Source organism: Aquarana catesbeiana, linkage group LG12 (assembly GCF_042186555.1).
Source record: "Aquarana catesbeiana isolate 2022-GZ linkage group LG12, ASM4218655v1, whole genome shotgun sequence".
NCBI classification, from domain to species: domain Eukaryota; kingdom Metazoa; phylum Chordata; class Amphibia; order Anura; family Ranidae; genus Aquarana; species Aquarana catesbeiana.
In genome coordinates, this window is record NC_133335.1 from 158,574,881 (window position 1) to 158,602,131 (window position 27,251).

At 42.6% G+C, this 27,251-nt stretch overlaps 1 protein-coding gene across 2 annotated transcripts in view; it reads left to right on the forward strand.

The window, feature by feature from the left end:
* The window catches only part of ACLY (ATP citrate lyase), a 149,591-nt gene that overhangs the window by 92,074 nt on the left and 30,266 nt on the right, over window positions 1-27,251 (forward strand). For both annotated transcript variants that reach the window (XM_073606120.1, XM_073606121.1), the window contains 7 exons: window positions 664-805; window positions 9,297-9,465; window positions 9,703-9,807; window positions 18,752-18,948; window positions 20,695-20,776; window positions 23,121-23,231; window positions 26,112-26,239. In XM_073606120.1, the coding sequence (XP_073462221.1) occupies window positions 664-805; window positions 9,297-9,465; window positions 9,703-9,807; window positions 18,752-18,948; window positions 20,695-20,776; window positions 23,121-23,231; window positions 26,112-26,239 (934 nt within the window). The remainder of the gene's footprint in view (window positions 1-663; window positions 806-9,296; window positions 9,466-9,702; window positions 9,808-18,751; window positions 18,949-20,694; window positions 20,777-23,120; window positions 23,232-26,111; window positions 26,240-27,251) is intronic.

A 27,251-nucleotide genomic window follows, 5' to 3' on the forward strand; every position in this document is an offset into this window, starting at 1 on the left:
CTTAACTGTGAACTGTATACCATAGCAAGTCCTTAGGTGGTTAAAAAAATGCACTTCGCTCAATGTTTTGTTTGACATGTGCACCATGTAATGTTTTTTTCAGTAGATAACCTGAGGCTTGCCATTTTTTTTTTTGGCTTCCAGATTTGTTTTTTAATTCATTTTCCCCAGTGGATAGCAGGTCATCCATTGCCATTTTATACCCAAGCGCTAGTTAAAATGTGTTTACCGAGTTGAACTCCAATGTTACTGGCCTGTTAATATGTGTGATTTGGGTAGAATGGACCCTGCTTTACCTCCTTCCTTTTTTTTGGACAAATTAACTAATTGCAGCTTTTTAGCTGCCTGCCAAATGACCTTTTAGACTGGTTAACTATTAATGCTTCAGAACAAAGGATGTATTCATTTGCCAAAAAAAAGTAATTGCTTTCAAACTTTTACAGTTATGTGGCATGCATGATAGCGGAGAAATGGTGAGGAAAGTGGATTGTCCATCTGAAATTCTGTAGATGCATACCTTTTTGTTGGGTGCCCATGTTCTTTGGATCTCTGTGTGCTTATTGTCCTTGCCACCTCTCTGCTTAGATTCATTCTTGTGTCTGTTGCCCCTCATTATCCCTTTTACCACTCTTCTCTCACTAATCAGTGTTTTATCTATTGCAGCAAAGGCCACTACACTATTTAGCCGTCACACCAAATCTATTGTCTGGGGTATGCAGACCCGGGCTGTGCAAGGCATGCTGGATTTTGACTATGTCTGTTCACGCTCTGAACCTTCGGTGGCTGCTATGGTTTATCCTTTCACGTAAGTTCCACATTACAACCTCATAAAGATGCATGTATGGTAATTGTGAATTCTTGATATTTAAATGCTTAGCCTGAATTGGAAATAAGCCAATAGTTTCATTTTAGTTTTTGATAGAGTGGAGAAGGGTTAGAACCTCTGCCAGATTTGACCACATCTCTGTCCTGTTATGGCAATTTTCCCTTACTTCATGTTTAGTCACTAAGACAGGAAAAGGGCTGAATATTTCCAACAAAGACACAGATTGCAGTAGGAGCACAATTTTTGCATTTCACAAAAGGGTTGAAAACCAGGCAAGTTTTGAGTCATAAGCACACAGATGGTGTGGCTTGTCGCTGCCAAATCCCAAAATCTTTAGGTGCCTGGGAGGCATAGGTGCAGCATCCAGCCTTGCTGCTTGCAGCCTTCCAAGCTCTAGAATAGAGGGAAATGCACAATGGCTGGACACTGTGCTGGGTGGTTCTGTCATTTAAGGCTAATATGCATTTAGGGACTGCTGAGGAAGGTGTCCAGCTGCTGTGTATTTTAGCCTGCCTGATTGTGATAAGATGCTGGCAGGAGGGCTGGATGCTGCACATGTGCCAAACTGCCTATATGCAAGTAGTTCCACTATTGCCCCCAAGTCAGGAAGTGAAGTTTTTGTAGACATTGTCATCTATTGCAGTTCATGTATAGTGAGAGATGATTATTCTTGGAAAGGCCTGAACGGTATAAGATTTGCTGATTTGCAGTGAACTGTGAATTTTACTGATCTGTAACCGGTGACTTTCAAATTCATTGGCATATCATAATTAACCTGCAAAGGATCTTATTCCTTTATTAGAACTGCAGAGTACTTTACTCTTGAAAGCACACACAAGCAGATCAGCTTTTTTGGTTTATTGTAACCCTACGCAAGAAAAGAGAGAGGGGGAGGGGAATTATGGGACTTTAAATGAGGCGATGAATGTGTAGGTTCATCTGCCTCCACCCCTAGTACTGTATATATTATATGTAACCCTACGTAAGCAAAAGAAATTTGTGGAATTTTGACTGCTCCCACCAACAGCTGTAATGGTCATTGACCAAGATATGAACATTCAAGTATATTGATGTTCTTAAACTGTGAATACAGTCTAAAACAAGTCCTTACAACCTCTTTAGGTAGAGGCCCTATGGGGCAATTCATCCTTAAAATGGTTGTAAACCTCAGACACAAAATATGAACAAAACATATCTTTCTATTACTTGTCTCATTCCAAAGCCCTAAGTGTCATTTCTGTCCACTCTCCTGTTCCTGACACTGAGAAAAAAAGTGACGGGGGACGGGATTGACAGCCTCAGCTCTGTTCCTGTGTGTTGTGTGAAGGAGGGTTTGTCCCTTCACTCCAATCAGCTCTCAGGGCTTCACTAATGTAACTTCAGCTTTCCGCCCCTTGTTTTCAGAGCTAAGAGATCCTGTGTAAATTCTGCACTTTGAATGTAGTAGAAAGACGGCTGTAGATAAATGGGCACAACTTGTGTATGTAGGAGGATTTGTTTCACCTCTGTGTATCACCTGAAGCCAGTCACTTCTCTGGGTATATGTAAGGGTTTACAACCACTTCAAAATTCACAGTACAGGGGGTCCCCGGGTTACAAACAAGATAGGGACTGTAGGTTTGTTCTTAAGTTGAATCTGTTTGTGAGTCGGAACAGGTACATTTTTTAAGTGTAGCTCCAGCCAAAAAATCTATTTTTAAGTTTTGTAGATAGCATAGGGAAGGGTTATCACCCCTGTAACATTTGTTTTGCTGTCTGTGCCCCTGTTCAGAAGATTTCACCTCACTTTCTGTCCCAATGACAATTGGATTTTGAAAATTTGGGGTTAATAGGGAAATAAGGATAGGTGATAAAGCATCAGTGGAGACACCTTTTACCCATATTAACTCTTACAGGAGTGAATTTCCCTTCCTAGTGGTAGATTTCCTCTCACTTCCTGTTGTCTCCCTCCGTTTGTAAGTAGGAGTCGTTTGTAAGTCGGATGTTTGTAAGTAGGGGACCCCCTGTAGATGCAGTTAAAGAGGAACTGCAGTCTGCTTACTTAATTTGTAATAAAAACATCTTTGCCATTCTGAAGCTTCCCTCCAACCACTTTACATATTATTTTAATATATACTGTGATTCTGTAATTGCCAAATATGCTGCAGAAATCTCCCTCCACTGAGTCTGGCTGCAATCGTTTTAACTGTGGGCAGCTGAAGCTGCTGCCTGTTCACTTCCTGGATTTACACAGATACACAGAGGCACACCTCCAGCTCTGCAGCTTTCATTGGCCCTCTTATGACCCCCCCCCCTCTCCCTTCCTGGCAAACTCTCAGGAGAGAGAGCTGTGCATGATGTGATAAGCCTAGGCTTTTTTCCAGACAAGAAACCGGAAGTGGGCTGTATAAGGTAATGGCAGAAAAAAACCCTAGTTAGACTTAACGGTAACGGTATTTCTACGAGTCTTTCAGGACAGCACCTGGAGAGAGCGCAGCTCCACCCACTTTTCCCAGGAAACACTGCAGTCAGTTTTTTCTTTAAAGACCGGACGCTTCCACCATGGCCTCAGTTGTTCACAGAGTACCTCCAGCCATGCTGAAATTAGATAAGCAAAACATAGCAATAACACCACATGTTACACAAACCATTAGGGCGGGTCATCGGTGCTGTCCTGAAAGACTCGTAGAAATACCGTTACCGGTAAGTCTAACTAGGGTTTTTCTCCCCTCGACTTTCAGGACAGCACCTGGAGATGATAAAAGAGTACTTACTCTAGGGTGGGACCACCGCCTGCAGGACTTTCCTGCCGAGCGATTGTTCCGATGCTGATAGCAAGTCCAACCTGTAGTGGCGGGTGAAGGTGGAGAGGCTTGATCACGTGGCCGCTTTACAAATCCGACCTGGAGAAGCCATTCTTAGCCATCTGCCTATAGCGCTTTTGGAAGCGCTATGACCCTTACGAGATCCAGAGAAAAGAATAAAAAGAGAATTTGACTTCCTAAAGTCTCTCGTGATTTCTAAATAATGAAGTAAACATCTTCTCACATCCAGAGTATGGAAAGACTCCTCTTCAGAGTTGGATGGTGTAGGACAAAAAGTAGGTAAAATTATCTCTTGAGCCCTATGAAAAACGGTTGCAACTTTTGGCAAAAACCCCGGGTCAGTTTTCAGCACTACCCGGTCTGGAAATATAAAGCAAAAGGGTTCTATTATAGATAGAGCTTGTAATTCACTAACTCTTCTGGCCGAGGTAATTGCTACCAACAGGACTAATTTGAGCGACCATAATTTTATAGTTGCTTCCTCTGGGGGCTCAAAAGGTGATTTGATCAACCCCTGTAGCACCAATGATAAATCCCATTTAGGAAAGGATTTAAAAGGTATTGGCCTAAGCCTGGCCAATGCTTTAAAAAAATCTAATTATAAACGGCTCTTGAGATAACTTTCTCTCAAGAAAAACTGACAATGCAGCCACTTGCACTTTTAGGGTACTGGCTGCCAAACCCATCTCCATTCCTTCATTGAGAAACTCTAAAATTGAAGGCAATTCCTGTGGTGAACATTTTTTAGTCATGCACCAGGAATTAAACCGCTTCCATGTTTTAAAATAAATACCTCTGGTAACCTTTTTACGGCTACTTAACAGGGTCGACACCAGTTTATCTGAGAAGCCTTTACTTTTTAGAATCTGCTCTTCAGTAACCACCCCGTCAGCTTGAGCTGGTTGATATTTGGATGCTGAAGGGGACCCTGGGTTAAGAGATCTTTTTGATTTGGAAGGACCCAGTGAGGTTCCACCGCCATCCTCTGTATAGTTGCAAACCAGGGCCTCTTGGGCCAAAAATGAGCAACTAGGATCATACTTGTTGACTCTTGTAATTTCTTTAACACCAAAGGGATCATTTGAAAGGGGGGAAAGGCGTAGCACAAGTGGAAGTTCCACGGTTGTGTCAGCGCATCCAGCCCCTCGCCTGATCTTGCCTGTTTAGTGAATAATAGGCTTTCACCTTTGAATTCTTCTGTGATGCGAACAGGTCTATCTGAGGAGCTCCCCATTTCTCTGTTAATTTTTGGAATACCTCCTTGTTTAGACTCCACTCTGCCTCTAGTATCCTTTCTCTGCTTAGAAAGTCGGCCACTAGATTCAGATCCCCTTTTAAGTGAACTGCTGTTAGGGACTTTAAATTGTTTTCTGCCCAGGATAGAATCTGAAGGGACAAGGCTAGCAAGACTTTGCTTCTCGTACCTCCTTGTCTTGTCACATATGCCACTGCTGTGGCATTGTCTAATAGTATTTGAACATGGTGACCCTGGACTAGTTTCTCGAAAGCCCATAGTCCTAGGAGAATAGCCCTTAGTTCCCTCCAATTGGAGGATCTCCTGGCTTCCCTGTTTGTCCAATTCCCCTGAGCCATCTGTCCTTCCAGGTGGGCGCCCCAACCCCAGGAACCCGCATCCGTTGTTAACCTCTTGTCGCGGGGAAAACACCAGAGCAGGCCCCTGACCAGATTGGAGTGACTCCTCCACCACCAGAGTTTTCTCTGGGGGATATTATCATTTTTTCTAGGGACTCTCCATAGGACCAATTTTTCAAGATTGTCTGCTGAAGATCCCTTGCGTGTAAACGTGCCCACTGTACTGCTGGTATCGCTGCAGTAAGGAGCCCCAAGACGGACATAGCTGCCCTGATAGAAATCTGCAGGTTTGTCTGGGTCTTTTTTACCGCCTTCTGAAGTTTTACAAACTTTTCCTCTGGGGGGAAGATCCTCTCCTGTATGGAATCTATCGTGTAACCTAGAAACTTTATTATCTGTGATGGAATCATGTTTGATTTCTCCTTGTTTATTAACCAGCCCAGGCTCTCCAGATGTCTCTTTGTCCTTTCCAGATCCTTTTCTAATACGTGCTTGTTTTGGCAAATAATAGAAGATCGTCTAAATATGGGACAATCGAGATTCCCTCTACTCTGAGAGGGGCTAAGGCCTCTGCCAGGATCTTCGTGAATATCCGTGGAGAGGATGACAGCCCAAAAGAGAGAGCTCTGAACTGAAGATGTATGATAGACTCTCCCATCCTGATTGCAAACCTGAGCTGTTTTTGTGATTCTGGGGCTATAGGCACATGGAGATATGCATCCCTCAGGTCTATGGATACCATAAAACAGTTCGGGATCGGGAGACCCCTCACTGAAAAGATCGTATCCATCTTGAATTTTTTGTACCTGACCGATCTGTTGAGAATCTTCAGGTTCAGAATTAATCTGAATTTGCCTGAAGGCTTCTTTACCAGAAATATGTGCGAATAGCACCCCTGTTCCACTTCTTTGGGGGGAACATTTATGATCACCTTTTGCTGAAATAATTCCTGTAGAATTGTAGTCATAGCTGCAAGCTTTTCTGGATCTCTGGGAGCCTGAGTTATAAAAAGCCGAACCGGAGGTGGTTGTGAAAACTCCAGTCCGTAACCCTCTTTTATGGTTTTGAGGATAAACGGACTGTCTGTTATCCTCTGCCACTGTGGAAAGAAGGTCTGTAACCTTGCTCCCACGGTCGGAGGACAGTCACTGGCTTTTTGTATTCTGGGTAGGGGGGCGAAATAGCACTCCTGACTTGCCCCTGCCTCTCTGAGACCTCCCAAGGTCTTTTATAACCTGTCTCCTTTGTATCTGAGGTTTTCCGAAAAGGACGAAAATTTTTACTGCCCTGAGGGATCACCTTTTTCTTAATGGGGAAGGCCTTTTTCTTGTCAGCCGTTCTTTCCAGTATGGCTTCAAGACCCGAGCCAAAAACCAAATCCCCTTCAAAGGGTAGACCACACAGCTTGGTCTTTGAGGCTGTATCTCCGGTCCAAGTCTTGACCCATAAAGCTCTACGCGTTGAATTAATTAAAGCAGAGGATCTGGCTGACATCCTGACTGATTCAGCTGAAGCATCTGCTATATATCCTACTGCTTTCAGTAGTACCGGTAGTGTCTCTAAAAGATCTTTTACGAGGGGTCCCTGCCTCGATGTGATCTTTTAGTTGTTCCAGCTCTAGGTTTCTGGCCACCACTGTTGAGGCCATAGCTGGCTTTAGATTTGCTAGGGTGGAGTCCCAAGCTTTCTTCAGCAAGGAGTCGGCCCTTTTATCCATGGGATCCTTGAGGATACCCATGTCCTCAAACGCAAGGTCGGTGTTTCTCGATACTTGAGAGAAAGCCGCATCCAGTCTAGGTTTTTTGTTCCAGACCTGTGTGCTATCTTCTTCAAAGGGAAACCTGCGTTTGAAGGATCTAGAAAAGAAAGGGGCCCTCTCTGGGTCCTTCCATTCCCTTTTAATTGTTTCTGACAGAAACGTATGCACCGGAAACACCCTGTGCTTCACTTCACCCATGCCTTGAAACATTTTGTCATGTAACGAAAGCAGGGTTTTATCCTCTGTAATATTTAGAGTCGTGTGGATAGTTTTTAACAGATCGTCCACCTCCTCTAAAGATAATTTATACCGAGAAGAAGAAGAAGATTCTTTCTCTTCCTCTGCTTCTTCCTCAGATTCCGTAGCCACGCTACGATCTTCCTCTTCTGAGTCACTGCCCCCTCTGTATGCAGAAACAGAGGACTGTGAACGAGGTACCTAGCTGCTACCTGAAGCTGGACGTTTGTCAAGATAAGATCTGAATGATTCAAAAGTATCAGCCAAATCTTTTCTGAAAGAGCTCAGTAAATCTTGCTGAACCACAGGTGTGGTAGGAGTGGATTCCTCTTTCACTAAGTCTGCAATACTTTTGCCCAAGAATCTTTAAGCACATTTTTACAAGATGGGCATTTCCTTTTAACAGAAAAAGAGGAATGTTTGATCTTTTCTTTTGCCTTCTGAAATACATAAGCAAATAAAAACCGTATGTTTTTACCCTACAAATAAACAGCATGCTGAAAAAATGGAGGAACTAACACTTTAACCCCTCTACTTAAACTCAGCCAGTAAATCCCCCCACAGATTTACTTCACAATCCTTAAACACTCTTACTTCCTGCTTCAATACACAGGAAGAGTGTTGCAGGCTCTTTAAAATTCCCAGAATTTAGCAAAGAGGGAAACTAAAACATGCCCACAGAGTAAGATACAGAGACCGCTGTCCCCACTTACCTGGGCCTGGCTGACTAGTGTGGCTCCTGCTCCTGCCACTACCGATTGTTCCTCCTCCATGCTGCCAGGATTCCCAATGGTGTCAGGTGCCTGTATTTAAAGTTTCCCGGTCCGCTCGCCACTGCGAGGGCCGGAAATTACGTCAGCCAAACGAGACCTGCCCTCTCCTCCTGCGTTGCAGTGGCCGGAACCGGAAGTTGCGTCGCGCCGCTTGGGGTCCCGCCCCCTGCCGTAGTGACGCACTCGCCACCGGAACCCGGAAGGCTGAGCATTGGGGATGAAGAGGAGACGCCGCTCCCCCTCAGCTAGCCGCCGGTCTGAGGGAGCGGGGACCCCCAGCAGCCTGACCCTCGCCGGGTATGAAGAGGGGAGGACGCCGAAGCAACCCCCGCACTTAAAGGGAGGAAGCTGGGCTGGTCTGCATAAAAAAAAAAAGAACGAAATACAGGTATGCCCCCAACTCTCTCCACCTGGAGAAAGCGCAGCACACCCCTGGCTCCCTGCAGCGCTTCCACCATGGCGGAGGAAACACTACAACTGAGGCCATGGTGGAAGCGTCCGGTCTTTAAAGAAAAAACTGACTGCAGTGTTTCCTGGGAAAAGTGGGTGAAGCTGCGCTCTCTCCAGGTGCTGTTCTGAAAGACGAGGGGAGAAAAAATGTTTCACTATTCAAAGTTAAAACAACAAGGGCAGAAGATTTAACAGATGGAAAGATAATGACTGAAGTTCTGCTTTAAGTATTCCAAGTTGGATGTTGGAAATGGATTGATGGCATCAATGTCAACAAGGACGCTATTATATTTCTTCTAATCTGTCCAAGTGCGCAGCTAGAAACTGGATGATAGAACAAGAACTTCACCATCTTTTCCTGGCCTGGTGTTTGAATACTCAAAAAAAATGGAGAACACGATCTTCACAAGCACACCTTAATAGTGAAATAACTTTGTCCTTTATCCACAAAGGACAATATATTCCTTCATTTCTTCCCCTTTGGTATCAATAAAGTATTGTGATTCTGAAGAAAAGGTACGGCAGGCTTGTTAACAGACATCAGTGTTCAAACCAAACTCTTTAACTCTTTGGTAAATGATATTTCCCAGGTTAAATTCTAGTTGTATTATATCATCCTACCTCTAATGTAGCAGACACGTTATAAAGCTGTGGCTTCAAAACCGGGAGGGAGCTTTGTCTATGTTTCTGCAATGAATGGTCAGAGGGAGCTGAACTATTTTCCCATATAATAACAAAAGTAATATATGGGGTGGGGGGAGCTGTCTTTTTATTAGTATGTAGAGCATTTGCTTTCATTTACACCACTTTTTTAATCTGTGTAACTGAACCTTGTGCATCTTTCTTTTTACCAGTGGGGATCATAAGCAGAAGTTTTACTGGGGTCACAAAGAAATCTTGATACCAGTCTTCAAGAATATGGCGGATGCTATGAGGAAACACCCAGAAGTGGATGTGCTCATCAACTTTGCCTCTCTGAGATCGGCATATGACAGCAGCGTGGAGACCATGAATTATCCTCAGGTTACTGGCAGTCTTGCTTGTTTTTCTCTTGGCTAGTCATATAATGGTTTACTCCTCATTTTCTTGGAGTTTGTAGACCTGTTATAAGCATGCTTTGCTCTTGCAGTTGATTTGAGATAAAGTGGGAAACTCAAAGCAGAAAACCTGGCGAAAGTGATCTTGTTGAGGAACTTTTTTGTATTGTGGATTTATATTGACAGCTATCCTTTAAAATTGATATGTAATCTTGTCTTTTAGATCCGAACCATTGCAATCATTGCAGAAGGAATTCCAGAAGCTTTAACCAGAAAGCTCATCAAAACTGCTGATGAGAAAGGAGTCACTATTATTGGGCCTGCAACAGTAAGTATTGGGTTGTCTGTAAATGGGTAGATGTGAGGTCTAAGGCAGACCATAGGTGATTTGATTTTCTTTCCTTCCACCACGGGGCTGCGGGGATCCTTATGCAAGACATAAAAACAAAACAACAGGCGCCTCTTAGTAAGACTGTATAGATTTAATGACAAATTTCATTAAAACACTCACATATAGGAAACTGTTGTCAGGTGCAGGGGAATCCAGTAGTGCCACATGCGATCTCAGCAGTCCGGATAGAATGGAGCCTTGTGTCTCCCTATGCAGCCGGCGTCCTGGTCCACAGGTTACTTCCGGGATTCGGATCCACAGCAAGGCCTGGAACTACTTGAATCTTCTATCCAAAACAGCACGGTTGGTGCACGGCAGCACGAGTCGAAATGCAGGGAGCCCTAGGCACCTCTATGTCATTGTGCAGTACTTGTGCAGTACTGCTAGTGCACTCAAGTATCATCCCTGCAGGGCATGCATGGCGAAAAGAGATGGGTGACACTCAGGTGCTCTGTGAGTCCTAGGGGCACAGAGTAAGGGGAGATGGGTGATACTTGAGTGCACTATCAGTACTGCTGAATGACATAGAGGTGCCTAGGGCTCCCTGCATTTCAACTCGTGCTGCTGTGCACCAACCAACTTTGTGTCCAAAGTCGCAAAGTCATATTAGTGGAAACAGAGCCTTTGTGTGGTTGCCTGTACTATGATCGTTGTAGACTGTGAGCTGAGACCCCAAATCACTTACAGCCATACTGACACCCCCCTAACCCCCCCCCCCCCCCCCCCATCCACCTCCCTTCTCTACTGCTAGTCTTCATTCAAAGCCCAGCTATACTGCACTGCACACCCCCCCAGGTCCTGTGTGGATGGGTCTTTTTCTACTTCTAAATTTTCTCATGAATTAGGATGTACAATGCATCCTTATTGATGAGAGAACTGGGCGGGAAGCCTTGCGGCTTCACTTCAGCTTCACTTCACTGTGGGGAACCATCTATGTATTTTGATTGGTGTGTTATACCAATTTGTCAGGAGCTTCAAAGAAGATTCCTGTAGTCGTGTGCTAATCGCACACTTGTGAGCGAACACACGGGCTTGTAACCATTGGTCCTTAGTGAAGGGAGTGTTTAATGCTGTTTCCCAAAACACTTTGTTTATTAAGTTCCTCAAGACCAGAGGCTTGCAACCAGGTGTAGGATACGGAAATATTTTTTTTGGATACGTTTACCTTGAGGCACACAGTTTCAAATGGCGTTAGAGGTCTCGTAAGATGTTTGTCTCTGGGGACTCAGGACATGGCTATGAATTTGACAACATTCCCAGTATGTTAGGGACGACAGACCTTTTTCAATTTGCATTTCTGAGATTGATTTGACCTTGTTGTCTTTGAAACAGTGTGTGGCCGGAAGAGGTATATCCATGTCAGTGTACAGCTGGGACAATTTGTTCATTCCTGGCGGAAAGTCTGGGTTAGGTAACAGCGGTGTGAGAGGGCCAGGTGATGTAGTTAAGTCAGAGATCTGAATCACTTTTTGTAAGTTAAGTGTCGTCCCTATAAGGGGGTGTTTCTTTTGTCTAGGGCATGAGTCCCATGGTATCCAAGGTTAATTTGTCATATGTATTGGACCTATATTAATTTCCAGTACCACCCAATCCTTGTTGTCTGCGTGACAAGTCCAGTCTATGATTTTGGTAAAATGTGAGGCAAGATAGTAGTTTTTAAAGTTTGGGAAGGCCATTCTTCCATTTTCTTTATCTCTTGTGAGTAATTGGAGATTAATGTGGGGTTTTTTGAATGCCCAAAGAAATCTAGTATGGAGTGTAGGGATCAGAAGAAATTTGCTGGTAAAAGGATTGGGATGGTCTGAAAAAAAACAGGATTCTAGGTAAGACTGTCATTTTGATAATGAATGCTCTGCCAAACCACGAGAAATATTTTAAGGGCCATCTCTCTAAGTCCCTGTTTATGGCTTGTAAAAGGGGTTGGAAGTTTCTTGTATAAAGTGAGTCCTATTTCTGTGTCAACCATATCCCTAAATTTGAGAGCTATCTTTTCCCATTTAAACTTACAATTGTTTTGTGTGGTATTTTTTGTGCTTTCTTTCAGTGTTAAATTTAGTGCTTTGGATCTTTTTATAGTTTATTTAGACGTTTGATACATAACTGTATTATGTGAATATATTGCATAAATTAGGCATGGTAATGTGTGGCTGAGTTATGAAGAACAAAAGATCATCGGCATAAGCTGCGATTTTGTAAGTTCTGCCTCCTACCTGGAAGCCGTGTATATAGATGGTCAGTTATTTACTAAGCGGATTAATGGCTCTAGAGTGAGGATGAAAAGCAGCAGTGAAAGGGGGCAGCCATGTTGTGTTCCATTCCATATTATTACCGTGTCTGATAGTCTTCTGTTGATTTTGATTTTCCTTTTCGGTTTATGGTACAGGGCAAGTAGAAAGTCCCACGACACGCAGTCGAAGGCTTTCTCCACGTCTGTGGAGAGTAACATGCCTTCAAAATCGTCCGTATTGTGGATGAGATTTAAGGTCTTTATCACATTATCTCTCACCTCCCTTCCCGGCATGAAACCTACCTGTTCTGGGCCTAATAACTGGTGTAACAGTGGTCTTAAGAGGTTTGCATATTTCAAGTCAATATTAAGTAGGGAAATCGGTCTAATTGGCGCAGTTCAGAGGGTCCTTGTTAGGTTCGGGTAAAACTGTAACGTGGGCTCTCAGGAATCCTCTTGGATCTCCTGTGGGTCTTTTTAGGTAGTTAAAGGTCTTCAACAAATGTGGCGTTTGGAGCGCTTGTAGTAGTGGGCTGTAAAGCCATCTGGACCCGGGCTTTTCCCTGGTTTAAGGGATTTAATGGCCATTATTAATTCTGTTTCTGTGATTGGGTCTTATAGTTTTTGGGAGTCGAAATCCTTTACTGTGGGTAGGCTGCTGTCGGCGAGAAATTGATGCATTATTTGTGTCAGTGTCCCAGGAAGATCTTTAGGTCTTTGTGCATTTGGTAGATTGGATAAATCAGTGTAATAGTTATGGAATATTTGTGTAATCTTTTCAGTGTCTTGTATTGTTTGGCTATTTTTTATGGCAGATATGTTCGTTGATGGCAGTGTTTCTTTAAATGCTCTTGTGAGGAATTTGCCGTTTTAGCCCCATGTTCATAAAAGGCCCCCTTTTTAAAAAAAGAGGATCTTTTGTGCCTTATGGTTTAAGATGGATTGTAGTCTCTTCCTCAGATCAAGTAGGGCCGTAGCCGATTCTATCGCTAAGAATTGCTTGTGTTTTGCTTCCATTTCACCTATGGCATGTGCTAAGTCATTAAGTTCTTTTTCTGCATCCTTCTTTTTCGCTGCACCCATCCTGATAAACTCCCCCCTTATCACTTATTTGTGGGCTGCCCATATTGTTAATTGAGACAACTCATCTGTGTAGTTTTCGGTGAAGTATGTTTTTAAGACTTCCGTTATTTTGCCTAGTCCTAACTTGTCCGTGAGCAAGGGTGGGTTTTGTTTCCAGTTGTTAGTTGTATGCCGCCTGATAGGCATCTGTAATGTCAGTGAGATGGGTGCATGATCCGAAAACGATTTAATACCTATCCTGGCAGATTGCAAGAGCAGTAAGTCCCTTTGGGAGAGGAAGATGTGTGTGAACTTATTGTGTAGGGCGGAGAAATACGTGAAATCTCTGCCGTAGGGTTAGTTGTGTGCCATATATCAACCAGGGTAAGTGAGGCTAGCAGGGTTTTAAAAAATCTTGCATAGGTGTGTTTTTTTTTTGTATGATAGGCTGGATTTGCTATTTAATGTGTCTTTATAATGGGTTTAACGATGCACCCTGAGGTGAAGCTCCTCAACCCATCAACTACACGCTGGCAAAAGGTAACTTGGGCGGAATTAGGGAAGTATAGGTTTGCCAGTATGATTGGAATCCCAGCCCATTGCCCTTTAAGGAATAGAAATCTACCATCTATGTCTGCATGCTGCTGAGAAATATCAAAGTCTGCATTTTTATGGAGTAGAATAGATACTCCTGTTGATTTGGAAGTGAGGTTTGTAGCATGGTAAACGTGTGGGTGGTTATCATGTGGTTTTGGTACAGTACCTGTTTTGAAGTGTGTCTCCTGGAGAAATACCACGGATGGCATCACTTTGTGTAGTTCTCTGAGTATCGAGGTTCGCTTCTCGGGTGTGTTTAAACACCTGACATGAGAGATCACAAAAGGTTGTTTATCAATCAACGAGTAGGACATAATTAAAACAGTAGATAATATACCGTAGTTAAGTGTGTAGAATCAGTGAGTTCCTTGGCAGGTAGAAAGAAAGATTAGGGAATGAAAGGGTATAAGAATTTATAGAAAGGTAGTCTAGTCAGTCTCTAGAGGAGTATCACGTGAGGTGAAGAAATAGGAAATATGTCTCCTGGTTTCAACCTTAAGGAGAAAAATGAGGGATTTGTGTTTGGTTAAAAGTCAAACAGAATCTGCTGTTGGGAGAAGTGGGAGGTTATTACCACAGGAATGTCAGTACCAAATAACAGAAACTTGTTTGTAATAATATGGAATAAACAAAGCCTCCCGCGGCCTTTAAATAAAGCAATTGAAATTATTCATGCACCCCTTCCAGCCATTTAGGTGGTGACATGAGCCTATATCATAAGCATTGCATTAAAAGCAAACGATAATGGAGCATTGAGATCTATATTCTATCAGATATCTGATGAATCTGAAAAAACTGGTCATAGTCAGAATCCATCATGACAGACTTTGTAAACCGATAAAACATTATAAACAGTATAAACTGAATGACTAACAGTTTTGCCCTTTTAGATATACTAGTAAGGGTTCTGACGTTAATATGTAATGGCGAGAATCATATCTTATACGAACTGGTATGGTTCAATAATGCCTTGTCCTGATTTAGACTAGTGGGGGCCACAACTGGACCAATTTGGAACAAGATGGGGGGTCCGGATCCGAAAATATTACACCTCCCATATTGTACATGTAAGTGCCCTGTGAAAAATCTTGAGGGAATATGTGTATAGTCATGACCGAGAGGTAATTTTGTTAATTTTTGGTCGAATCATGGGTCCAGCCTAGCGATCAGAAAACAGATATACTCGTGTTTGAAAGATCAAATTGGTTAATGGGTGAGGATATTCCTGAATATGTAAGTAAGCATACAACCAATGTATGTTTCAAGAAGCGTTTAAGTTACAGAGGTACCGGAAGTCTGAGACCTGACCAGCATGTGAGGTTGATGTTCTCTCAGAGTTAGGGAGTTCCAAGTTCTGATTCTCTGTTGATTAAAGTCATCACTATGCTATTCTAACTTTTGCCACAAGATGGTGTCCAAGGATAATGCATCACTGTATAGAGAAAGTGTTATTTTATAGAATTGGGTATCTGTGAAAGGCATAGTATCTCAGGGAAATAGGAATGTCCATCATAGATCAAATCGGAGAGGGAGGGAGGGGGGAGTTGGGGTTGGTTTCTTAAGCCATTAAAGTCAATGGCTGTAAAACATTTAACAATGTGGATTACCTCTTAGGGTGACAAAAGGACAGTTTAGGCCGACATGTAATCAAAAATAGCCTGTAATTACAGTCCCAAAGAAAAGGCACAATTATAAAAAGGTAGTAGTCAAAAATCGGGTGTTATCTTGAGATCTAGATCCTTTAGCAGAATAAGGTGACTTGCCAAAGCTGGGACTCGAATACTTGTTGAATTTTGTTTTCTTGGTTTAGGGAGGTTTGGAAGGGGATGATTGTGGAGTGTCTGGAGGGGACGCTCCCTGCAGAGGAATTCGAAATTCCTTGTACCATTCCGGCAGGCCAATCAGGGGTAGTTGCAATTGCTTGCAAAAGGTTGGAATGTCCTCTGGCATCCTCAGGTAGTATTGTTTGCCCAGATACGTGGCATTTAAAGCAAAAGGAAAACGCTAGCGATATGGTATTCCTTTGTCTCTCAGAGCAGCAAGTATAGGGCACATAGCTCGCCTGTTCTGCGGGGTAATGTGAGAGAGATCTTGAAACAGGGAGATATTATGCTCATTCAAGTAGATTTGCTCATTCCGCCTGGCGTTATTCAGGATCTCCTCTTTCAATGAGAAACTGTGTAGACAGCATACAATATCCCTTGGGGGTGCTGTGTCTGTGGGATGGGGATTCAGGGCCCTGTGTGTCCGAACAAAGTCAATGTCAGTGTCCTTAGGGCATTCATGTAGCTCATTGAACACAGCCCGGAGAGCTTGTTTAATTTGGGCAGGCTCTGTCGTTTCAGGGATCCCTCTCACCCTGATATTCTTCCTCCTTCCTCTATTCAAGATCCTCCAGGTGTCCGGGATCCCTCTCACCTTGATATTCTGCCTCCTTCCTCTATTATCACGATCCTCCAGGCGTCTATTGATGAGGATTAAGTGTGTGGCGTGGGAAGAGACTGGGTTTGCCAATCTTTCAACTGCTCTGTCCCGTTTGGCTTCTGCCCTCTGTGAGTGGGATTAACGATCAGAGCTAGGAGGTCTGCTTTGAGAATAATAGCAGATGAAAAGGTGTTTTTTTTTATATCGGCTGCGATCTTGGTCATCTCTGATAACTGTAATGGGTGGTCTGTCCACTCCAGATCCCTTACCGTGTCTTCCGAGGCCCACGGGGAGCCCTTGCTGTGCTCTGCCTTTTGTCCCATTAGCGCCATCATGGCTGCATAGCGGCCCCGTGTCCTGTGAGTTTGAAACTCAAATAGCTCCAGTATACTAAACAATAAGAAAAATACAGCGCTACTGCAAGACATGAAATAGTAAAATAAATAAAAATAAAGGTAAGCAGCCACTAAAAGTGAGATGCACACTAAACAAGATTAATAAAAAAATTGTAGCAGCGCTAAAACATATACAAAACACAAATGTGAACATGAAAAACTGAATATGAACCAGTTAATGATGTGTGGTTATGCCAAAAGGCATAACGAAAAATGTAATCAATAGTAATAATAAATAAAGTCCAAAATTGCATAACGTGTGATGGTGGAATATACACATCCACAATAAAGGTATTGTAAAACAAAGTCCGTGAACACAGGTATGCATAAATAGATTAATAATCAGTGATGAATTCCTCCACTGCAAACAATGTGCTAACCACCGCTAAAATGCACACTTACCACAAGGCAAGCCAGATGAGCTTGGGGGCCAATTACCCAGCCGGGACCTCTATCCAGGGGTGATTTGAATACGGTACCTCCAAAAGGTCGGTATGATGTAAAGGATATATCCAGCAGACAGCCAGGATACCCTGATCAGGCAGGTCCCATTAGGAGTGGCCAAATGTTACCCAAAATGAAAAAGGAACTCACCATAGCATAATTCCGATAAAGTACCGTTTTAATAGAAATTTAAAATTAAACTTACAGCAATGAATGTTAAAAACAGCAAAATAGCCGGCTGTGCGAACGCCCGTCCGCTTAGACAGATACATGCGATTACATCAGCTCCTCCCGATGCCCGTTTCGTCATATGACATTGTCTGGTGCCCAAGATGTCCAAACACTGACGCTTTTCGAGGGAAGATACCCTCTCCCTCAGAGCCTTCCTCTGGTGGTTAGGGATACTCGAAAAAGTGGCCTGTAAATGGTACGTGGGCCTCAGTGCCCATATGATCCCATATTTACCAAACTTAAAAGCTTGGTAAATACGGACAAAGCAAAAGTGAAAGGCAGTGCCTGCCCTGAACCTATATAAAGGGTTAATTGTGTTGTTAATTGTATTCAATATAAATTTCCTACCTGTCAGCAGTTTGGAGCAAGTTATTTTCCCTTTAATGATTTGCTGCCACCACTGTATTTACTAAAGGGGCAGCAGTCAAGGCATAGAAAACAGTCATGGCCACTATAGAAGCACCCCTAGCTTTTCTAGCTGTGGCCATCTTGAGTTCAGGCAGATGATTCATTCATTTTCTTCCTGGAATCCATCTGCCCTTAGCTCAGGCATACAGGTGAGGGGTGATTAGCTGACAAAGTGCCTCTTGCCTTCCAGATGAAGGAAAAAATGTCTCCTGGGATGTATGACATCATTTTGGCCTAGGCCAGGTACAAGGAAGTAATTGAAGAAATGTCAGTTTTTTTTCTACATGGTATCTGCTTTCAAAACATATAAAATATTTTTTTGGGTTTCTACTTTAATTTCTATGTAAAAATAAAGTGCATTTTAATATGTGTCCAAAATGGGGAAAGATATGGAAACGAAAAGGAAATCAAAAATGGTTTTCTTCAGTTTTGGGCAGTGTAGGAAATTCTTAAATCCCTTGTTAGTCCTCTGTGTCTCATTGGGGAAGATGACCTTAACTTCCTTTATTGTAGTCACAGCAGTAAGTAAGAGGAAATCTCTCCAAAATAAGGGTAATCCCTTCCCAACTTAGGGCTCATGCACACGGGTGCAGACAGCTGTACATCATCAGGTGTCTGTGTGCAGCTGCGACCAGCGGCCTGTACAAATCAATGACGAGCTGACAGACACATTGGTTCTAGGAATATAACTGCATATCTGAGCTGTTGTGTGACAGAGGAGTGTCCCTGGATGCATTCCATCTGCGTTCAGGACCGTTCATCCATACCTGTATGCATGTAAATGCTCAGATGTATGGTTACCTGTGTTCAACTTCATCATCTGCTAGTCTGGATTTGTACAGGCTGCTGCCTGCAGCTGTAGGCAAAGATGTATGACTCCTAGGAACAAAAGCACACTTCTTCTTGAAGATGTGCATCCCTCTGCGGCATGTGTATGAGCCCTTAGACAATTGTCATAGGAACAGATGTCCCCATTGAAATATTTTTTAGTTTTAGATACACTTTATTTGCCCTGGAATACAGAGAAGTCATGCTAGCATCCGCAATCATTCCAATTCCTGTTAAATACTGGAGCTATCCTTATTGTCCTTAGGTTGGAGGCATCAAACCTGGTTGCTTCAAGATTGGCAACACAGGAGGAATGTTGGATAACATTTTGGCTTCCAAGCTGTATCGTGCTGGCAGTGTTGCCTATGTATCCCGCTCCGGTGGTATGTCTAATGAGCTCAACAACATCATCTCCAGGACCACTGATGGAGTTTATGAAGGAGTAGCCATTGGTGGCGACAGGTAAAACATTATAAGCTCACCTTTGAACAAGAAAAATAAAACTTTGTTGATGAATTACAGATACTTATACATTTTAATCTAGATGCTATAGTTTCCAATATTTTTCAGTTTTTAAATGATGTATATTACTTTGCACACCTCCAGTTTTCTTACTTTGGACAGTTCTTTCATTAGGCTTCTGCAAGTTGCACTCTCCTAATGGCAGCTGCTGTTAGGGTTGAGGTGTTTCCAATAAAGTTAAAGGAGTTGTATAGTCTCGGTTTTTCACCTTAATGCATTCTGTGCATTAAGGTGAAAAACTTCCTGTGCTGCAGCAGCCCCCCAGAGCCCCCCATTTACTTACCTGAACCCGATCGTTCCGGAGTTGAGGACTAGCCCAGCAACTCCAGCTGCTGTCTCGGGTCCTCATTGGATAGACTGATAGCAGCAGGAGCCATCGGCTGTCAAGCAGATCCAGTGACACGGGGGTGGGGCCGAGTCCTGCTGTCTGTGTCAATGGACGCAGCAGCAGAACTCTGGAGTGAGCCTGCATGGGTGCCGCCATGGAAAGCACCTCTGTTAATCATGAACAGGTGTTCTATAGTCCGCTAATGCTTTATTAAGAGCAACATCTAAACATTCTAAATTGCAGATCCCTTAAAAATAAATAACTCTTAGAACACAAGAAGATAGTGGTTCATTTGCCACCCCCCACTCCCTTCCCAGTTCCTATAACACATTCTAATGCCCCGTACAAAGTCGGATTTTCCGACGGAAAATGTTCGATTGGAGCTTGTTGTCGGAAATTCCGACCGTGTATAGGCTCCATCGGACCGGTTTCCATCGGAATTTCCGCCACACAAAATTTGAGATCTGGACAATAAAATCCGTTGTTATAAATTTCGATTGTGTGTACACAATTCCGACGCACAAAGTTCCACGCATGCTCGGAATCAAACAGAAGAGCCGCACTGGCTATTGAACTTCATTTTTCTCGTCTCGTCGTACGTGTTGTACGTCACCGCGTTCTTGACGTTCGGAATTTCCGACAAGATTTGTATGACCGTGTGTATGCAAGACAAGTTTTGTTGTCGAATGTCCGATCGTGTGTACGCGGCATTTGTATGCAAAAAAGGAACCTCAACATCTGCAGATAGTACTTGTACAATATGAAAAAATTAGAGGTGTGCTGAATGGAAATTTTGGTCCCGAAACCGAAAATGCAGGATGCACTTGGCGAACAACCAAAAATGACAGTTTTTAAAAAATATATATATATTTTTATATATGATTGTATTATGTTCAACTTTTTCATTAATATCATGAATTTAAATGAATATGAATGTATTGTCGGCCATTATTGACACCTTTAAAAAAAAAAAAAAAAAAAAGCTCAAGAAAAATGTATCCCTTTAAATTCTATATTTGTCTTCACACTGGTCCATTGCGCTTCCGTTGTGTTAAAATCTTGCTTGCTGCATTTGTGGTCAGTTAAAAAAACTGCACTAAAAATGCACCTTTTTTGCTACCTTGTGGCAAAATCACATGCGTTTTCAGCGCCATTATCAATACCTTTTTTTTTTTTTTTTTTTTTTGGGCAAAATGGCGAAAACGCAATTTTCGCCATTGTGTTTCGGGCGCCGAAATTGCGGTGCATCTCTAGATATAAAATACTGTTTGTTTTCTAGCTCTGCTCATGGACATTTAGAAATACCACTGTGTAAAGCAGAATAAAGGTTCTCTAACTGCCTATTTCCCCACTGCTAGGTATCCTGGTTCCACCTTTATGGACCATGTTTTACGTTATCAAGATACAGAAGGAGTTAAAATGATTGTAGTCCTTGGAGAGGTGAGTTCTTTTGAATTTCTCCATTACTATTGTGCCTTGCCCAACATAATGGGGTATTCACCTTTTAGTGAATGTGTATTGAAATTGCCATTATTTAAACGTGTATTTATAATTGGTGTCATTATTTAAACGTGTATTTATAATTGGTGTCATTATTTAAACGTGTATTTATAATTGGTGTGTTGGCAATTCTGTGCCCTCGGTCACCCTAAAGTGCTTTATGCTAAGTATTGTGTAAATGTGACAGTTGCAGAAAAAAAACAGGGCGGGGGAGTGAGCATAAAGAACTTAGGGGAGTGAGTTAAATGTTGGGGCTTTGTCTAGTGGCTATGTCAGGTTAGGGTCAAAGATTACTTTTAGACCCCTTTCACACTAGAGGCATTTTTCAGGCGATTTAGCGCAAAAAATAGCACTTGTAAAGTGCCTGAAAAATGCCCGAGTGCTTTCATACTGAGGCGCTGCTCTGGCAGGACGTTAAAAAAAAAAAAAAAAAAAGTCCTGCAAGCAGCATCTTTGGCGCGCTTTAGGAGCGGTGTATACATTGAAATCAATGAGCAGCACCTCTGAAGCGGCGCTTTGAGGGTGCTATTAACCCTTTATTCGTCCGCTAGCGGACGTTAAAAGCAGGCAATAAGCGCCTCTAAAACGATGGTAAAGCGCCGCTAAAAGTAGCGGCGCTTTACCGCTGATGCAGCCGCGCTGTCAGTGTGAAAGGGCTCTTTGTTTGTTTTTAGTGTTTGGGTTAGGATTATGGAGTTTGGAAGTAAGATCTCTGCCTGCTCCCCTACACAAAAAATTTAAAAAAAAGTTTTATGGGGTTTGTTCACACCAGAGGCTTTGGGGCTATAATGGCCGGTATAGCCAGTGCAGATCAAATGCACAAACAAGGATAAATGCCTTGTTTTTAATGGTGTCTGTTCACACCATGTTGCTGATACAATACATCTGGTTGAGACCCGAATTACTGTATCCCAACACCACTGCAGTGAATAGAACTGTATTGAAATGTCACTTCTAACATTTAAATAAAGTTTTGTGGGAGTAAAAAGTAGAGAGTGGAATGCAGCTGAAGAAAAGCGCAGCGCTGACTTAAGTGCAGCATTGGAAAAAAAAAAAAACACATTTAATATATGCAGATAAACTCACATGGGGTAGGGGCAATGTAGGCATATAGTGCACAGGGTCCATTTGGGTCTCTGCCGTCCATGCAGGCAGGCAGAGGCCGTGGCTGAGCTCGCCTTCGGAGCATGCGTTCTCCTTCATCAGGCATGGGGGGGGGTGAATCTTGAGATATCCTATCTATTTATCTAGCTAGCTAGCTATCTATCTGGGAGATGCCCACGGGTGTCACAGAGCCGGGTTTGTGTTCGGTGGCACTGTAACAAGGTCCCACCCCCACAGACCGGCTCGTGTGATAGTAGATGGAACACTAATTGGAATTCCGCCTATCACGCGAGCCGGTCTAGGGGGATGGGACCTTGTTAATGCGCCGCCGAACACAGACCCTGCTCTGTGACACACAGCGGGAGATGCCCACTGTGTGTGTGTGATCCATGGTGAGTCTGTGCTGATGAGCAGTGAGGCTTATGGGCGCAGTCAGGCTGCATTCATGAGTACCGTAAAGCTGCATTTGATGGGCACAGTGAGGCAGCACTGACAGGTACTGATATACTTTGTTAATATTGTTAAAGGTGTTATTAATATTTATTTTTGAAACTTCATTCTGCAATAAACATTTAACAGTGTAATTTCATGAGATAATTTACGAGGGCGTGTTTAGGGGCAGGGGAGGGGTTGGGTGGGGCAACTGGTGGCAAGTAACTCTTAAGGCCTGGCTAGTGGCTCAGGACTTGAAATTTTGAGCCCTGGTATATAGCATATGAAGATTGCAGCAACCGACCGGTATGGACAGCCCACAGGCTGCCATATATAATTCTAGATAGTGTATGGAGACATACATGTGTAGTATCGTATAAGACCTATGTGTGAGGAGAGGGGGAAGAGAGGGAAACCGATACCGAATGAGAGTGGAAAGAGTACATGGTCAGTTCAAGGTAGTTGGTGGTAGGGGGGACTGCATCATATCCGGTGGGCAGGTGTATAATTGGGGTTCTCTGTTATTGAGAACTAGAGGAATAGAACTGTATTGAAACATTTAAATAAAGTTCTGTGGGAGTAAAAGGTAGAGAATGGAATGCGCCTGGAATGAGGCATCGGTACTGTGTTTCACAGCACACACAGGCGGTTCGCTGGTGTTATTGATCCCCTAAATGTATTTATTTTGTGACATATATTCTAAATACGTTTTAGTAAATGTTCATTGACATCCTTGCTTTTCTCACAGATTGGTGGTACAGAGGAATACAAGATTTGTCATGGTATTAAAGAAGGCAGGCTGACAAAGCCCATTGTGTGTTGGTGTATAGGAACCTGTGCAACTATGTTTTCATCAGAGGTAATTCAACTAAATATGAATAAAGTGTCATATTGAATTGATGTAGCATATGGAGATTTACTGAATATTTATTTAAATATTGCACCAAAGACATGCAGTTTCTGCTGGAGCAGATGATCACCTTTAACATGTAACCTACAAAAACCACGGTTTAATTTCCACTTTCCCTTTTCTTTCTATATGTGGATGATAGTACTGTAATAATTAAAAAAACAAACATCTAAGTACCCTCTTTCTTAATCGATATACAGCTGTCACATGACTCTGCTCTTTCCCAGCCTGTCTTCAGGGAAACCTAACCAGGAGGAGCTTTGTGTCTTCTGCTGCTGGTCACGTGTTCAAAAAAAAAAGTGTGCTGCAAGTCGCTCTCCCACTCTCAAATATTGAAGGGCTTCACAATAGGTCACTAAACGAGTTTTGTTTAATCAGTACAGTATTCGTCCGTAAAAAAATCAAGTGACCATGCATGCTCAGAAACGAAATAATACAATACAATACATGACATCATTGCAGGAAGTCGTATTCTGTCTTACAAGTCTTCGTAACCCATTTGCTTTCGATATGAGACTAACCTGAACAAAAAAAAAAAGTGCTCATTTGTTCGATATTCTCCTCATGTGTACGAGGCTTGAGTATCTGAGATCTCATATAAAAGATAACGAGTTTAATTTACTTGTCAAATGTTTTATAGAAATTATAGTATCTTTTGTATGTTTTTGCAGTAAATTTGGTACATTTGTTTTGTTTAATACCTGAAAAAAATGATATGTATACATAGATACGACCATTAGATAATTGATTTACATTTAAGTTTATAGTACTTTCATACAAATTGAGTGGCATGTTGCTGAAGCAATTGAAAAGAGAAAAAGGTTTTAGAAGCTTGTATAGGCAGGGTGCGAAACTCTATCTGTCTGTCTATCTATCTTCCGCCTGGCCTCCATTCAAACCTCCATGCCTTGGAAAATGGTGGTGGTGGGGATAATGGGAGGAGGAGGTTTTGACTAAAAGAAGAGGCATCCGCACAGGGCACACATCCTACAGACTGATTTTTGGCCTATAATGAGCAGGAGAATATTGTATCTTTTTGAGGCTTTGCTATAAAGACGATAATAGCTTGCAGTTTATTTCTGATCCCATTGTAAGTATGCATGAGTCATACCTGTGGGATCTCTGTAGAAGCTAGAAATCACTGTAGCAGATGCTGCTAGTACAGTGATCGTTGCTGTCTTCCAGGCCCATTGCTGAGCAGCTGTCCTGCTGCATAGTAACCAACAGGTGGGGTTTGGTCCCTTGCTGATCATAGGTTCCATTCACAGAATGCCTTGCATTTCTCCCATTAAATTCAAGAAATTCTCTGAACTTGGTATAGATTGTGACATCACCACCCACTTCTCCACCTCATTCAGAGAATGGCTTGCATTCAAGAATAGCTTTGCTGAGCAAGTGTCACCAGTGGTTACTTTGCAACAGGGCAGCTGCTTGGCACTGGATCTAGAAGATAGCAATGATTACTGTAGTAGTGGTCCCTGCTACAATTATTTCCAGCTTCTATGTGGAGACCCCACAGGTATGACACATGCATACTTACATTGTTCACACTGGCGCAATGTAACTATGCTATAAAATCTATACGTAAATTTCAGCTTTAAGAATTTCTTGATTTTTGTCTCTAGAGGTTGGCAACCAGATTGCAAGTTACAAAAGCTCTAAATCAGTCAGCTATACTTTGAGGATTTAGTATTTTGGTTTGAGTAAAAGGGTCTAAAAGGAAGGTTATATTGGATTTCATTTGTGTTTTTAGTTGTTTAGCCAGACACACTCCAGGTTTATTGCTCAGAGAGTAATGTTCAAGCTCAAAGTAATACTAAAGTCAAATTTATTTTTTGCTTAAAAATAACAAACATGTTATACTTACCTGCTCTGTGTAGTGGTTTTGCACAGAGCAGCCCCAATCCTCCTCTTCTCGGGTCCCTCTTTGGCGCTCCTGGCCCCCCCCTCCCGAGGAGTACCCCCACAGCAAGTAGCTTGCTATGGGGCCATCCGAGCCGAGCTGCAGCTCCCTGTGCCATTCAGACACGCAGCCATGACTAGACCCCACCCCCTCTCTCTCTCCTCATTGGCTCACTGACTTTGACAGCAGCGGGAGCCAGTGGTGCTCCATTGCGGTCTCAGCCAATGAGGGAGAGTCCCGGGCAGCCGAGTCTCTGCTGGAACATTGCTGGATAGAGATGGAGCTCAGGTAAGTATTAGGGGGGCTGTTACACACAGAAGGTTTTTTATCTTCATGCATACAATGCATGAAGATAAAAAACCTTCTGCCTTTACAACCACTTTAAAGCATTTTAATTGATCATGTTAATACAATTTCAGGCTGCTGAGTTTCTGCCTGTCTTAGACAACCATTTTGTAACCCTAGGACCCTGGTGCCGAAACCTGGGGCCCTTTGGTATATGATGTGCAGCCCTCCAACCTTAGCAGTCTGCAGTGGAAATTGATTAGAGCAATAGCATTTATCTCCACTAGCCTTGTGTAACATGTTGACTGTTTCGTATTGTCTTCTGCAGCATATCTCCAGCCAAGAATGTAGCATGTCCACACTCTCTGATCCTTTTTTTGTCTATTAGCTCTACAGTTTCTGACAGTTCTCTCAAGCATTACATATATTGAACATTATGTGCGGCCCTTTGGTGAAGTCAGGGGCAGCATTTGGGACCCTCTTTAGCTCATAAGTTGACAACCACTCGTCTAGGAGATGGGTTGTTTTTGTTGAGTCTTATGGTTTGCTAAGTGAATTAGTCTTTGCTTTGCAAACAATGGCATAGGTTTGATTTTCTTGAGCTGGGTCTCATTCCTCACCCAGTTATTTTTTCATCACAGGTGCAGTTTGGGCATGCAGGAGCTTGTGCCAACCAAGCCTCAGAGACAGCGGTTGCCAAGAATAAGGCCTTGAAGGAATCTGGAGTATATGTCCCACGTAGCTTTGATGAGCTTGGTGATGTTATTCAGTGAGTGTGATTTCATCATGGTAATTGGTAAACAGTATGGATTTAGCTGATGCCAGTCAATGAAGAGATGCATGTTTATATCACATAGCCTTTTAGGGATACCTCTAATCAGGATGTACCTCTATTACCCATATATACAATGCACTACAAAGTGTTCTTGTTTAAAGGCCAAGTTCACCTTTTGGAACATGTTACATATTCCATGTGGAGAATTCCATAGTTAACAGAAAACCGAAGTAGTTAACAGAAAAGTGCAATCTGAAAACCACTCTTCCAAGTGTGTGATTCACTTTTCAGAGTCGTCTTGCATATAAACACTAACAAAAGATGCAAATAATAAAAAATGGAAAAATAAATGCACATATTTTTTGCAGGAAACATAAAATGTACATTTATAATTTTTTCCTTCGGGAGCCTGGAAAGCACTGCACCTGCGATCAGTGGATTAGGGGTGCAATGTCAGGTTTCTGCAAAAAAACCCTGCATCTGTCTGCCTGTACAGTCATAGGTGGCAATCAGTCAAGGTGGCTGATGGTACTTGCAGTTCATGAATTTAAAGGAAACTGAATGTTCCACACAGCCGCGCTCTCTTCAAAAAGTGACAGAGGTTGTGGGAAGAAGATCCCCCACCCACTGTCACACTGAGGGGGGGATGTGTTAGCGAAATTGGCGGCATGAGCTGGAACATGCTGCATGTTCCTCTGAAAATACAGGTGGAATATGTAACGTGGTATAAAAGACAAACCGCGCTGAATTATTGAGCTCAGTACATAAACAGTAGCAGCTCAGCTGTAAGATATGTACAGTAAAAAAAATAAAGGAGCTGCGCTAGTACTCATGATAAAATGTGAAGCATTCCATAGGCTCCTGAAGGAAAAAATAATGAATGTTAATTTTTTGCAAAAAATTTGTGCATTTATTTACTATTTATTTCTGGAAAGGTGAACTTATCCTTTAAAGCAGATTTCCAGCCTCAAAAAAGTTTACACTACTGTAGCTGGTGACTTTTAAT